Raw genomic sequence first — 15938 nt, 5'->3', positions numbered from 1 at the left:
AAAGTATTGGATAACTACATTTGTTTGGCAGATAATATACACTTTGGCAGCCTCATACTTTGACCACCTGATGCAAAGAGTCTGCTCATTGGAAAAGACCCTGATTCTGGAAAGATTGAGGGCAGGAGAAGAAGAGGGTGACAGAGGATGAGATGGCATCAGTGACTCAATGGACATGAGTTTGAGCAAACTCCAGGAGATAGTGAGACAGGGAAGCCTGGTGTACTTTGTGACTGAACAACAATGAACAACAACATAGGAGATAAGGCAAGATGAAGGTTTTTCATGAACTTTGATTCTTAACATTTTTAAAAGAGTGTTAAAACCACTAAGAATATAATGAATTTATAGATCCACTCTCTCCTCGGGAAAAATAATGATTTACAATTTTATGCATTTTTTGGAAGGTCATAGACTTCTGAGATCTAGAACCTATTCCAGAATAATGTTCTTAATAACACTGAAACCAGTTTTTAACCATCATTTCACACTTGCATAAAATTTTAATTGTTCTGAATTCATACCTATACAAACTGGAGGGCTGGGCTGCCAGAAGTATCGATTTTCTACCTGAATGCAGGTTATTCTTTCCTCTCCTTGAAGTTCATATCCTGGGTCACACTGAAATATCACAGTGTCTCCAGGTTCTCGTCCATCCCCATTTCGAGTTCCATTCATAGGAACCCCTGGGTCACGACATGCAGTGGCAACTGAACCTATGAACAAATAGAAACAAACTTTTAGTTTTGATGGCAACCAAATCAATTTAAAAGTTCCAGACCTAATATTTGAGAGGCTCCTACATACTTAAAAAAATAACTTAAAAATGCCTGGGTCATAATTCCCTGTGCTATACAAATATATCCTTGTTGATTTATAAATGAGGTATAATTCCCTGATGGTTCAGCAGGTAAAGAATCCGTCTGCAATGCTGGAGATGTCAGTTCAATCCTTGGGTTGGTAAGATCCTTTGGAGGAGCAAATGGCTACCCACTCCACTATTCTTGCCTGGAAAATCCCATGGGCAGAAGAGCCTGGTAGGCTATAGTCCATAGGGTCACAAAGAATTGGACATGACTGAGCATGCACACATGTTTCATATATAATATATAAAAATTATCTATGCTGTACATCTGAAATTAACATAACACTGTAAATCAGTGATACCTCAATTTGATTAAAAAAAATTGCTAATTTTTAAATACCTGCACAATAAATACTTTTAAATTGTTTTTTCATAAATAATTTATTTGTTAACTTGCTTCAAGCAGCAACATGACATTTTAGTAGTTCTACTCAAAATTCACTATTTTGATGCTCTGTGAGAGACATTGTAAAGAGGATGAAAAGACAGCTACAAACTAGAAGAATATATTTGCTTGGCTTATATACCATACAGTACTAGTATTCTAGAATATATGAAGAATTCTTAGAACTGGGGGGGAAAAAAAAGAAGAAAAAATCCAATTACAAAATGGGCAAAACACATTTCAATAAAGGGGATACCAGATGGCACATGAAAAGATGTTCAGCATCATTAGCTGTTAAAGAAATGCAAATTGAAACCACAATGAGATACCTATCAAGTTAGCTAAAATAAGATATATATATATATATATATATATATATATATATATATATATATATATACATATATGATAACACCAAATTCTGGGAAGATTCTTAAAAAAAAGAAAAGAAAATGAATTACACATACACTTTCGGTAGAAATGTAAAACGGAATAGTCACTCTGGAAAGATGACAGTTCCTTGAAAAAAATAAATATATGCTTACCATGACCCAGTAACTATACTCTTGCATATTTATTCCAGTGAAATGACAACTTGTGTTCATGTAAAAATTTGAACATGGAGGTTCACAGGAGTTTTCTTTGCCAGAACTAAAGACTAAGAGGAAACCTAGTGTCCTTCAACAGGTGAACCATTAAACTAAGGTTATACCACGGAATACTGCTCGGCAATAAAAAAGGAATGCTGATACATAGGACATCTTAGGTGTATCTGAAAGCAATTATGATGAGTAAAAATTACAATAGCCTCTACCTAGGGAACATTCTTGAAGTGACAGTATTACAAAGTAGGAAAACAGATTACTAGTTACCACACATTGTTGGGGGAGGAGATGGAAGGAGATCACTATGACTATGCTGCTAAGTCACTTCAGTCGTGTCCGACTCTGTGTGACCCCATAGACAAGAGCCCACCAAGCTCTGTCATCCCTGGGATTCTCCAGGCAAGAACACTGGAGTGGGTTGCCATTTCCTTCTCCAATGCATGAAAGTGAAAAGTGAAAGTGAAGTTGCTCAGTCGTGTCTGACTCTTTGCGGACCCCAAGGACTGCAGCCTACCAGGCTCCTCCGTCCATGGGATTTTCCAGGCAAGAGTACTGGAATGGGGTGCCATTGCCTTCTCCACACTATGACTATAAAGCACTCAAAAGAGGGATCTTTGTGATGGAATTGCATTGTGGTTTGCCTCTGGTGGTGGTGATCAAATCTACATAGAACTATATAAACACAATAAACATACACCCACAAAGGAGCATAAGTAAAATTAATGAAATCTGAATAAGGTTTGTGGATTGTATCAATGTCAATTTTTTGGTTGTGATATTGTGCTATGGTTATGCAAGAAAATGCCATTGGAGGGAATTGGGTAAAGGATGTACAGGATCTCTATTATTTCTGACAACTGTACAGAAATCCAAAATTATCTAAATTTTAATTTAAAAAATCATTAGAGGAGAGTGGTATGGTACTACAGGAAAACAACTGTTCTTTTATTAATATATACAATATATGGCACATTTAATAATATAATTAACTACATCATACAGGTTAATGGAACAGGAACAGCTTAATTATTTTGAATTACTACAAAGCAAATTTATTCTAAAGCATATGATAATTAAGTATCAAGACAAAGAAAGTATTAACTTTTTCATTTAAGCTATTATTAAACTATATTCATGAATGTAGGCTGCAGTACTTATATACATTACTTTTTAAAGTGCATATTAAAGTACACAAAATTGCTGGATTACAGACACATAAGTAGTATTCCTTCATTTATTCACTAACTTAATATATTCCAGGCATTGTGTTGGGTGCTAGGAATACAAAGGGGAAATAAGCAGACACAAAACTGAACAGACTTTGAATTGTTCAAACTGTGTAGTGGTGGCACCTATGAACAGATTCTGTTGTATACATCCTTAGTAGGTTAATAACCAGGTACACAGGTAGGTAGGTAGCTATGCTACTGCTGCTGCTAAGTCACTTCAGTTGTATCCAACTCTGTGTGACCCCACAGACAGTAGCCCATCAGGCTCCGCCGTCCCTAGGATTCTCCAGGCAAGAACACTGGAGTGGGTTGCCATTTCCTTCCCTAATACATGAAAGTGAAAAGTGAAAGTCAAGTCGCTCAGTCGTGTCCGACTCTTCGCGACCCCATGGACTGCAGCCTACCAGGCTCCTCTGTCCATGGGATTTTGCAGGCAAGAGTACTGGACTGGGTCGCTATTATCTTCTCCAAGGTAGCTATAGATAGATAGATAATACATCCATAGGTACATAGTTTCATCAATATACCAATCAACCTGTTTTAATACACCAGGCATTCTTTTTGTAGCTCATCTGTTTAATACACATACATACAGAACAAAGAAACCAGAGGATCTCCCACAAATATTGTAATGTTTCAACTTTCCAAGTCATTTGGGAATCAAGAGGACTACATCAATTTCAAAAATAACACACACTCTAATATCTGTGGTATGCATAAAAGCTGAAATGACAAAAAAGTGATTTCATATACATATATATACACACTTATAATCACACACACATATATGTATACACACACACATGTATAACACACAAACTGAATAGAAAAAATTGTTTTATATATCTTCTTGAAAAGAGTGAAGGAAGTTATTTTTAAAGGGTTAATATTTAAAGGGTTACTTTTTAAAAAGGTTACAAAATATAGACTACAAATGTCATTTTACCTTAAATTAAATTAAATTAAAATTTAAGCCATGTATCATTGTATACATCATCAGCAATCTTACAGTTGCTTCATTGTACTGATAAACTAGCATTTCTGAGCAATGGCCAAGGACAAGGACTTAACATGTATAATTCATTTCATTCTACTAACAACCCAATCAGTCAAGTGCCATTATTGTTCTTAAATATTTTAGAGGTGAGAAAACAAAAGTTTAGGAAGGATAAGTGACTTTTTCAGTATTACAGAAATTAGAGTGCAGAACCAAGGTTTACATCCCAGTTAGTCTGATTTCAGAAGTCAAATTTTTAAATGATACAGGAGAATGTCCTCTTCTACCTGTTAACTGTTCTTGAGGTACAATTTCTTTCTCAGTTAAATAGAATAAACCTCATTAAGAAACTATTAAAAATATAGAGTATATCCATAAACAGAAATGCTATAGTGTGCATAAATGTGTCTATCTTAAAATATTCAAATGATCTTTTGAGTTATTTTTAGTTGATAATAGAATAAAAATCAAACTCATATGGGAGAATATGGAGGGAAGTGGGGCAGGGGCATGGTTCCAATTGCCAAGTGGATTTGTTCTCTAATACCTATGTTCCTTAGCAGAACATCCATCAGGCATTACAGGGTCTGGCAATTACAATCTTTTAATATTGACAGACAATTTTTTGGTAAATTTTTGTGATAAACTTAGTTATTAAGTTTTTCTTGAACTGCTCTGGGATGATTCCACTAACACTAAAACTGATCTATGAACTGGCTTTACAATGTAAAAGTGGATTGGGATGTTCTACATATAAGATTTACACTTAGCAAGTTTTTATTGGAAAGGAGTGATATAAATGTAAAATGTGCTACAGCTTTCAAACTGAAATGATATAAAAGATAATGAAAACAATTAATTTTGTTGTTTTTGTGATTGTTGTTGAGGCTTCCTATGTGCTGGACTCTTGCATCTGCAAAAAACTTGAAGCTTAGTATGAACATTCTCAAAAGTAAAAATGTACATACAGCAATGTTACACAAATATTGAAATGAATGCAGATAGTATAACTGTGGCTTATGAGTATTTGAGAGAAAAAAGATGTTTGGCCCCTATCATCAGAGTTACTATGCTTAAAGATTTAAATTGGAACCTAGTAACTAAAATCAGAAGGCTTCAATATGACAGCTAATATATGTAAAAATATTCATTTGCCTTTGGGGCTGGTTGACTTGAAGGAAGAGAGGTGGTAAAACTGTACTATGTCTTTTCTCTTAATTAATAAATAAATTAGGAGTAAGATTTTAAAACAAAATAGAGAACAATAGGGTTTAGTAAAAGACCAAATATTTTTCTTCTTGGAATTACTTGAATTCTAAAGGCAATTAGTTAAATATATACAGAAACAATTACTTGCTGTGAATGCTGTTGTCTTATTTTCTTTACTTATTCAGTTTAATCTCTATACAGGTTATTCACTGTGTTTGTGGGTAGGCAAAAAAACATTTATTTTGGCATCAATCATTTTTGTTTTATGCATTAAAACAAAAGCTATAGCTACTGAAGAAAATAAATAACCATTTCAAATGCCATGGACTGAAATAATCTCACAAAATTAGCATGATTTAAAATAAATTATGTAATACTAGAGAATAGTAAGTATTAGGCACATGTGTAAAAATAGGTTAAGAATCTTTATTTGATATTTATTGTTTAATTTTATGAAACATACAATTCTCATGATAAACAATTCTCATTTGCTTTATTTTTTTATTTAATATATACATATGTATGTATAAAACACAGGGTATTTTTTGCTATTAAGTATTTTAACTTATCAACTATTTTATATATATAAAATCTAAAAAGCTACACATTAGAAATAATATATTTGCCACCAAATTATTAACATAGATAATTTATATTTATTTTCTTAATTTCTTCAGTTCAAATGACTTCAAATTTGATTGCTGAAATGAATATCTGCATTTTTCATATTAGGTTTAAGTATGACATTCTTGATTTTCTTAACAAAAATATGTAAGGTAAGCACAAACTCTAACAGAGATAAAAGGTCTTAACAACCTTGCCTCATCTGCAATGATATAAAGAAAGGAACATTCTAGAAAGTGCATATAATAGGCTTTAATGCTATCCTATCCAAATAAACCTTGGATTTAACTTTCAAAACCTAATGAAATTGACAATAAAAAATAACTTCCTTTCTTTGTCTTTCTCCCCAAAAGGAATGGACATTTATATTTTGGTTAGTAAAGAATAGGACTTATCAAGTGTTTCACAGCTCTTAGACCAGTTGATTATTCAATAGAAACTGTAATAGTCACAGGGAAAAGTTATATAAATAGATGAGAATGTGATTAGTAAAGCAATATGCAATATTTACTGGACACTTACTATCTTTTAAACATTTGTACTATGAGCTGTTTCTCATTGGATTCACCAGAAGTCTGGACACTATTATTATCCATATTTTTCAAATGAGAAAATTGAGGCTTAAAAAAGATAATCCTTCTCTATATCACATAACTGTTTAAAGTGGACAAAGTGCCCTATGCACACGTGAGACCATAACCGAGGGACATTTCTTAAGTAAAAAATGATAGAACTTTTGTAATAAAAAGTACTGAGAGTGTGAACCATAGTATGGAGTGCAAGTGAAATCAGGACTTCAGTGGAAATTTCTAAAATATATTATTATTCCTTAAATGTCATAAAATCAGAAGAAAAACTACCTTATTTGCCTATCATCCTGATAGGAGAAATCCAAAAACCTACATATGTAATAATACTTAACTTTAAATATATGAATTTCTTACTTAAATTGCACAGATATTAACAATGCAGTCTTATTCACAGGATTCCATTGGTATACACTGTATCAAACTGAAAAAAGTCTGTTTATCTAAGAAAGAGATATATGTTGAACAACTATATGCAACATGAATGACAATTAGAATAGATACCAATAAAATAATGACAATTATGATTATTGTCTATATTGAGAGCATATATTGTACAAAACACTTTACTAGAAGCGAAGTTTATATACTCTTAGACTAAAACACAAATTCTTATGAAGTATTATCATCCCTATTCTAAAAGAGTAATATAAGCTTCCCATCATATTATGTGCTTATTCTTAGCAGATGTGGAATTTGAACTCAAGAAACAGCAGGGCTCCTAAGTATTAGAGTATATTGTCTCATTACAAATCTACCACATTACCAGATAAAACAAGCAAAAAAGCATGCCCTACTAATGGAACTTTGACAGTTGTTTCTTAATGAAAGAACTAGGCCGAAAAAGTTAGAACTAATTTGAAACAGAAAGGCAAGAGCAGTTTATAACCCATTTCTTGTTCCTGATATTTCACTATAAAGGGAAACAAAAAAGAAAGACTCAAGGTTATTTTCTAGGCATTATTAAAAGTAATAAAAACCAAATTCAACCTGATATATGGTGAACTTGGGCTTCACGGGTGGTGCTAGTGGTAAAGAATCTGCCTGCCTGCCAATGCAGCAGATATAAGAGTAAGAGATGTGGGTTCAGTCCCTGGATCTGGAAGATTCCCTGGAGAGGACACAGCAACCCACTCCAGTAGTGTTGCCTGGAGAATGCTATGGACTGAGGAGTCTGGCAGGCCACAGTCCATGGGGTCGCAAACAGTTTGACACAACTGAAATGATAGCACCTCACACAGAATGCCAGATTTAGCAATGTATGTGCCAAATGGTATTAAGTAATTACAGTAACAAGGACATTTCCCTCCAATTGTTTTTCTCATTCTCTCTTCTTCCTGCTCTCTCTCTCTCTTTTTTTTTTTTCAAATTTCTTTCCTTACATTCTTTAAGAGAATAGAAGCAGTGAAGTAGGCACACCCTCACCTCTGGAATCTGTATCCACGTTCTCTACTTCCTCTCCTGTTGCAATGAAGCTATCCTTGCTCTATGTAAGGCTAATCCTAGTTCTTGTGTTGAAAGAACTTCATTCCTAAACATTCTTCATCTCTTCTAATTCACTAGGTTTTCCTTCTGTACTGGGTCACAACCAGTAACATACAGATGTGACTTATAACTTCCATCTTAAATAAACAGACTGTTCATTACATTCCCATCCTCCTCCAGTTGTTTTCTCATTCCCTTCCTTTCTTTAGTAGAACACTTATTAAATATCTATCCTAAGGGAGATATCTATACAACTGTCTCCAATTTTATTAGCCATATTTATTTATGCTAATTATATACATATATGTCTTTGTATGTAAGTAAAAAAGAATTTATTCAAGTGAGTAAAGTTTATATTAGTAGTATTTAGGAATTGTTTTTACAATGTTTTCAGTCTTTACCAATAGTCTAAATCTACTGAAAGAGTTAAATGCATTTATTGTTAAGCAACATGGAACCTTATCAAATCAAGCTTTGCTATACCCTATGGATAAATAGTCCTCATAAATAAGACATTGAAGAGAATCTTTCATAAGAGTTAAAAATAGTTCATCAAGTAAATATGTGTGAAATGAATGAATGAATGAACAAAACTATAGCTAGTCATTTCAATGTATGCTTAAGCTTTATTTATAATTTAGGATTTGTTTCACACTGGGAAACATTTACTCCACGTGCAGTAACAACATTTATATTACATTTTAATTTGTGTTACTCTCTCTGGATAACCTGAGGCCATTTTTAGAATAATATAGATAGCACTAAATACTACAGAAAATGACTGAGTTATCATCATTTTTATAATTCATCAGTACTGTAAATATACTTCTGACTTCTCACTTTATATTTGTTTTCATCTAATTTAATTAGAAATGTTCATTTCACCTAAAATGGTCCTAACTAACACATGCACATGTTTCAAATATATTATGGATGATAATTCAGAGATAACATTTGAATTACCATCTTGGTTACCTTGGGCTAATTAATACTCCAGTTTTCTTATGGCATTGCTCTATACAACAAAGAAAAAATACACTAAAATCACTTATAATTTCTTGCGTGTCCTTTCTGTTCAGAAAGCTGATTTTTTGGTATAAACTTGTTTATCTCAAGAACTTCTGAAAAACCTCAGATCCGATACAATTGGATAGATAATACTATCAAAAGCAGAAGAATTGTACTGTAGTAAGACAGGGACATTGATCAGATTGCCTTAGTTCCCTGAATTTTGTCTGCCTTGTCAGTAAAACTGACATAGTAATAATTTACCTGACTGATTCAGTATTAGAAAAAATCTTAAAGTATCGTTCTATCAATTAAATTGCATAATTGAAAATTATATGATATGAAAATGTCAATTCTAAGATAAAGAGTCATAGATTTTACTATTCACTGTGTACTCCAAGAAGTAGTTGTATTTTTTGCTGCAATATGTCAAGAAACATCAGTAAGGTCATGGTCCAAATTTGGTATTCACAAGGCCTTATACTGTCCTCTTCAGTTTTATTGCCTTATACTTTTGTATTGACTAAGAAATGACACTATATTCTCCACTTCACTATCAATAAGGAAATCAAGCTGGGTAATAAGAATATTTAACCTGGAAGGAAATCTCATTGAGAATCAAATCAATCAGAAAATATTTGAAATGCAGATGGTAACCTAGAGTTGGATTTCACCCTGGAGAATTCTGCCCTTGATTGAGTCCTTGCTTTGTATGAGATCCATCAATTTTATAAAGAAGTTTCAACATTATTATTAGGCCTATACTCTGCCAGCTTCTCAGGAATGTGGCTATCTTTAGAATTTCATTATGATTTGGAAATACCTAATGATATGGCAAATAAGGTTATAGTAGATGATAAGATGACAGAGATATTCCATGCATGGGATGCAAAAGAAACCTCAAAGCTAGTGTTGTAGTATACTTCCAAGTACTTTATATAAACATACTGTTAAAAATACATATTTACTCATTTATTCACTAGTTGTAAACCCGCTAGAAGCCAAGTATGCTTGGTATTGGAAATACATTTTAATAAGTCGACCCTGAATATTCACTGGAAGGACTGATGTTGAAGCTGAAGCTCCAATACTTGGGCCACCTGATACCAACAACTGACTCATTGGCAAAGACCCTGGTGCTGGGAAAGATTGAAGGCAAAAGGAGAAGAGGGCAGAAAAGGATCAGATGGTTGGATAGCACCACCGGCACAATGGACATGAAAATGGGCAAACTTCAGGAGACAGGAACAGGGAGGGCTGGCATGCTGTACTCCATGGGGTTTCTAATACTCAGACACGACTTAGCAACTGGACAATAATACCTCCATACCACCATCGATTCTTGTGCTCTAATATGTGGACAAAGTGAGGATAAAATCACTGGTCTAATGTTTTTTAAATCAAAAGTCATGTTAGGTTGACGGCTGTCAAAGGTACATAGCTATACAGGAAACTGACTTTTTATCCAAGATTATAAAAGATTATGTGCTGTGCTTAGTAGCTCAGTTGTGTCCAACTCCTTGAGACCCCATGGACTGTAGCCTGCCAGGCTCCTCTGCCCATGGAGATTCTCCAGGTAAGAATACTGGAGTAGGTTTCCATGGCCTGCTCCAGGGGATCTTCCCAACCCAGGAATCAAACCGGGGTCTTGTGCATTGCAGGTGGTTTCTTTATAAAGGATTATATAAAAGTCTAATTTGAAGTTGAATTCCAATATTTGGAGATTAACAGAATTAATTAGCAAAAAAAAGATAAACAGAAATATTTTACTTAGTTTTGACTGATAGCACATAATACCAGTGTGTTTCTAATTTTACATTATAAAAAATTTCAACACAGTCAGATTCATTTAACATTTACCAACTACCAGGTGTAATGCCAAGTTCTGGTTATATAAATATTAATAGGATAACATCTTGTCCATCAAAGGAACATAATCTAAGAGGGATAGCAGATATGAATATGTCTTTAATATAATAAAATGTTTATTAAAATCAGGTAACATTTGTCATATAAAGTGAAAAATTGTGGGCATGAAATAAAAAGCTAAAAGTGATTTAAATTATATAATTAAAATATGTACTGATTTATAATTTTAGATGAACTTTTCAAAATAATTATCTATACAAAAAGTAGTTAAAATAATTTCTAAGAAGTTAAAATACCATATATCTATTCACACAAAAACATCCTCTTTACATGACTTAATTAAACATTAAAAATAAGAGAAGCAAAATAATCATTTGTGGTACATGTGTACATTCTTTAATTGATTTTTTAGACATATTTAATGTCATTTTACTCAACCTACTCCAGTATTCTTGCTTGGAAAATTCCATGGACAGAGGAACCTGGTGGTCTATAGTCCACGGGGTCACAAAGAGTTGGGCATGAGTTAGTAACTAAACCACCACCACCACCAATGCCATTTTATTCTTTACTTAAGTATATGGTTTTCAATATATTCTTATTTTTATTGGTATTGTTAAAGCTATTTCCAATATATTTTACATTGTTGGTATGTCAACAAATGTCTCCATAGGCTATAATATTTTTAATTGAGAAAGTTTTCTCTGTATAGGTATTGATGTATCCAGTAAGCATAGAGCTAGTTCTTTGAAATAGGGGAAAGTTTCAATTTGATGTTATGTCATAAAGCAATGTGTAAATATTTTAGCTTAAGTATTTTCACATATATTAAATCTTTATTTCTTTTTGGACACCTTTCTTTGATAAAAATTTTTCATAATATAAAACTTACCAAATTGTCTTAAATTATGATTTTTTGAAATATTTCACTTTTGGTTGTGTATGAAAAACAGTGCTTCAGATACAAACTTTCCTAAGTCTGAATGAAAATGAGCAGCAAAAGCAGAAACTAGTATTGATATACTAAAATTTATATATTTATTTTTGAATCAGCATTTCTTTGTCATACATAAAGAAAAGGTTATTCAATTATTTTGCTGTACATAAAAATATTTGTAAATTTTAATGATAGTTTTATTTTGACAGAATTTGCTTGGTTGCAGTTATGAATCATATGTATTCCATAATCAATTCAAATTGTATTATCTTTTTCTTAATTTAATAAGAGCTTTGTTTTTGTCATGAAGTTGTATGTCACCAAAATTTATATTTGTACTATTATCACAAAACAGTTTATCCTTAATACTATACTTTTAATATATGTTCTTTGTCTCATTTATAAAAATATTTAAAAGATAATTGTTTGCTTAAAAGTTTAAAAAAAAAGTTATGTGCTGTTAACATAAACAGAAGTAAGATAAGTGAAAACAATTGCCCAAAGGAAAGAAGAAAGAACTGGAAGTACATTATTGTAGGGTTCTTACATTATATATGAGGTTGTGTAATAGAATGTGATAGTAGATTTCGATTAAAAAATGTATGTTATTAATATCAGAGCAAGTACAGCCCAACCTCCAAAATGTTTAATAATTTAATAGAGGGGGAAAATGATGATGGAATGCACAGGTGGGTCCAATAAAAACTGATTTTCAATATGGTTTAATTAGTAGCTTAAAAAAGATGTAGACAAACATTAATAATAATATAGAATACTTTAGGCATAGTGTTATCAACCAAGTGTATCTCATTGGTATTTAATTCCAAATAATGGCAAGTGTACATTCTTAGCCTTTCAAATGCACGTGGTTCTTTGTGACCCATGGACTGTAGCCCGCCAGGCTCCTCTGTCCCTGGGGATTCTCCAGGCAAGAACACAGGAGTGATTTGCCACGTCCTCCTCCATGTGATCTTTCCAGTCTCGGGATTGAACCCAGATCTCCTGCACTGCAGGCAACTCTTTAATATCTGAGCCATCAGGGAAGCCCAAGAATACTGGAGTGGGTAGCCTATCCCTTCTCCAGGGGATCTTCTCGACCCAGGAATCAAATTAGGGTCTCCTGCATTGCAGGTGGATATTTTACCAGCTGAGATACCAGGGAAGCCGAGAAGCACGTATGCTGGAGCATTAAAAAAAAATAATAATAAGTCTAAGTAAATTTAAAATTGTTATTTGAGAAGTTCTTCTGCTAATGAAGGTGGCATGTTAACACTTTCCACATATGCAGAAGAGAATTTAGAACTAAAGTGATAAAATTAGTTCAGTAGAGTTTTCATTTGTTCTAGATGAAAAATGATGTTTCTTTTTTAAACAGATTTATGTCTTATAGTTTTCACATGGTTAATGACATCACTATGATGCCCATATATGTTAACATATATTGAGTGCAAGTTGTATTTTCAGCATTAATTTTCTTTTAGTTTTAATTGAGAAGTTATTGGGATTTTTGATGATTAGCACATTAAATGTAAAAAGCATGATGATTAGCAGACATTTTGAGCAAGTGGTACAAAATCCTTAGTATGTAGATAATAAAAGTCTAAGAACCATAGAGTTAATCCAAATAGGTATTTCAACAGCTTATCATATTAAAATTTATAGACAATTTGTTCCTAAAATAAAAATACCAAGGGTCAACATCTTAAAATATTAATATACTATTAGGTCTAAATTTCATGTTTTAATATCATATATATTAAATTCTCAATCAAAATATCCCATTTTTCACATGAAGTTAACAAGTTATTACGAAAAATTGGTCTATTAATACCAATGATATCAGATTCCCCAGGATAAATCTAAAACCAGGGAGAAATGTTATTTAGGAAACAATTCAAACAATCTTTTTTTTTTTTAGGAAACATTCAAACCAAAAGAACATGCCTATAGTAGTTAGATACTTTTAAAAAATCAACTACCTTTTTAATACATCAGGTAATTTAAAATGACAGATTTTGTCAGTGTTATGACTCCCAATCACCATTTAATTATATTTCACATTTTAGAATATAAAGTGAGCCCCACCATAGCTTACAAAATTTTAATATAACACAGAAGCCAAGAAAGTTTCATTTAATTCTGTATTCTACTAATTACTTGATTGTACATAAAAATAACCAATCCATACATAATTTAACCACTAAAATTATTTTTACAACTTATCTAAATATGTTTTATTGAAGTGGGATCATGTGGGATTCCTTGCTTGTTTAAAATGTGTTTCTGGATGTACTAAGATGCTTTGATTCACAAATTATAAAAAACAGAATATTCTTCTAGATCCCTTCCTGCTATCCTTTTGAGTTCAGTTTCAACTTTCGCAATAATAAGTTTCTCTGACCTCCTTCTTAATCTCGGCTTGGGCTTTTCCTCACTGCAACCTTCAGGTGATCTTTCTATTGTACGTCATGGGTCATGGTGTAATTAGCTTTCTTAAGAAATGAATATTCAGTATACACTTTCTCCTTAAATGTGGAGTTTAAATAAGGCCACAACTACCATAAACATATATTGTAAAACAATATTTCTATGATAAAATAAATTATTGTTAATTTACCCCATAAAATAAATAACAAACAAACACTTTCATGACAAAGACATTCAGACTATAGCTTTATAGCACATCTGTTCAACTTCTACTTCTGTGTGTATTTCAAGAATACATATTTCTCACTTATCTAGCTAACTCATGGCTTGACAGCTTTATGTATCTTTCAAACCATAGATTATGACATAATTTGCTGTTATACAAAAGAGCTGGCAAGGCAACAGTATCAAATACTTCTCCCACTACATTCCAAGGTCAGAATGGTTTAGACATTAATATCTGAGAATATTTTCATTTTGTCCTCAAGTGATCTATATGTTACTCATGAAAAGAAAGTTTAAGTTATCTGAAATCCACAAAAGACTAGAAAATAGAGATGGGTTTGCAGTATATTTATCTTGCAAAATTAATCATGTATTATAATTTCTCTGAGCACTGAGAATGTACCTCACACACTACTGCTGCTGCTGCTAAGTCGCTTCAGTCGTGTCCATTTCTGTGTGACCCCATAGACGGCAGCCCACCAGGCTCCTCCGTCCCTGGGATTCTCCAGGCAAGAACACTGGAGTGGGTTGCCATTTCCTTCTCCAATACATGAAAGTGAAAAGTGAAAGTGAAGTCGCTCAATCATGTCCGACTTTTAGCAACCCCATGGACTGCAGCCTACCAGGCTCCTCCGTCTATGGGACTTTCCAGGCAAGAGTACTGGAGTGGGTTGCCATTGCCTTCTCTGATGAGATCAAATACAAAGATGACAGCTAATAAATATACCTCACCTATTTTAACAGAAATATTAGTAATGATACTTTGTTAAAGATGGAAAATACAGCCCAAATGCCAAACTAGTCAGGATGCCCAGAAAAGAGGCATAAATCAGAACTGTCTTGGGCAAACTAGGTTATATAGCCATTCTATATAACACACACATAATATCAGGGAGTTACAGATATGAAAGTGACTGATTCTGTCTAGAAGTTCATCAGTAATGAAAGTATCATTTAACCTGGGCTTTGGAAAATGACTAAGAATTAGGATTTTTTAATGTGGACATAAACATACTAGGAACATGGAAGAAAGTTTGCACAAGAACTGGAAATGTGAATGGCCAATATCTTCTCAGGACAGTACAGTTAGACAACTAGATGTATGTAACTGAACAGTGGGGGATTAAGCTGGCAGGTAATTTGGGTACAAATTGCTTTAAACGTAACTCCACAATTTTAAATTTATGACTGTGTAGCCATTAAAAATATTTAAACAGGGAGGAATGTCTGATTTATGTTTTCAAAACATTAGTCAGTTGGAAATATAGACAAAAGTCTAGCTACAGATAATAAAGTGAGTGGCTAGAGCAATGCAAGCAGTAATAATGAGGATGAGAATGAATGCAAGGGCACCATACAGTTCTTTAAGGCCAGAGACATCAACCTCTCATAATTAAGGAATCCATTTCCTAGAGAATTTTCAACAGTATAAGCTTTGGGCCTTGGTATCTTGTATTATCCAGCAGGAGCAAATTCTTAACAGAGA

General features: G+C 32.9%; 1 protein-coding gene across 1 annotated transcript in view; it reads right to left on the bottom strand.

Annotated features, from left to right (window-relative positions):
- The window catches only part of CSMD3 (CUB and Sushi multiple domains 3), a 1391498-nt gene that overhangs the window by 293841 nt on the left and 1081719 nt on the right, over nucleotides 1–15938 (bottom strand). The window contains exon 28 of the mRNA XM_052651435.1: nucleotides 525–716. Coding sequence (XP_052507395.1) covers nucleotides 525–716 — 192 coding nt within the window. The remainder of the gene's footprint in view (nucleotides 1–524; nucleotides 717–15938) is intronic.

The sequence above is a fragment of the Budorcas taxicolor genome, chromosome 14, assembly GCF_023091745.1.
Source record: "Budorcas taxicolor isolate Tak-1 chromosome 14, Takin1.1, whole genome shotgun sequence".
Taxonomy (NCBI): domain Eukaryota; kingdom Metazoa; phylum Chordata; class Mammalia; order Artiodactyla; family Bovidae; genus Budorcas; species Budorcas taxicolor.
This window is presented reverse-complemented; position numbering and strand designations above follow the sequence as displayed.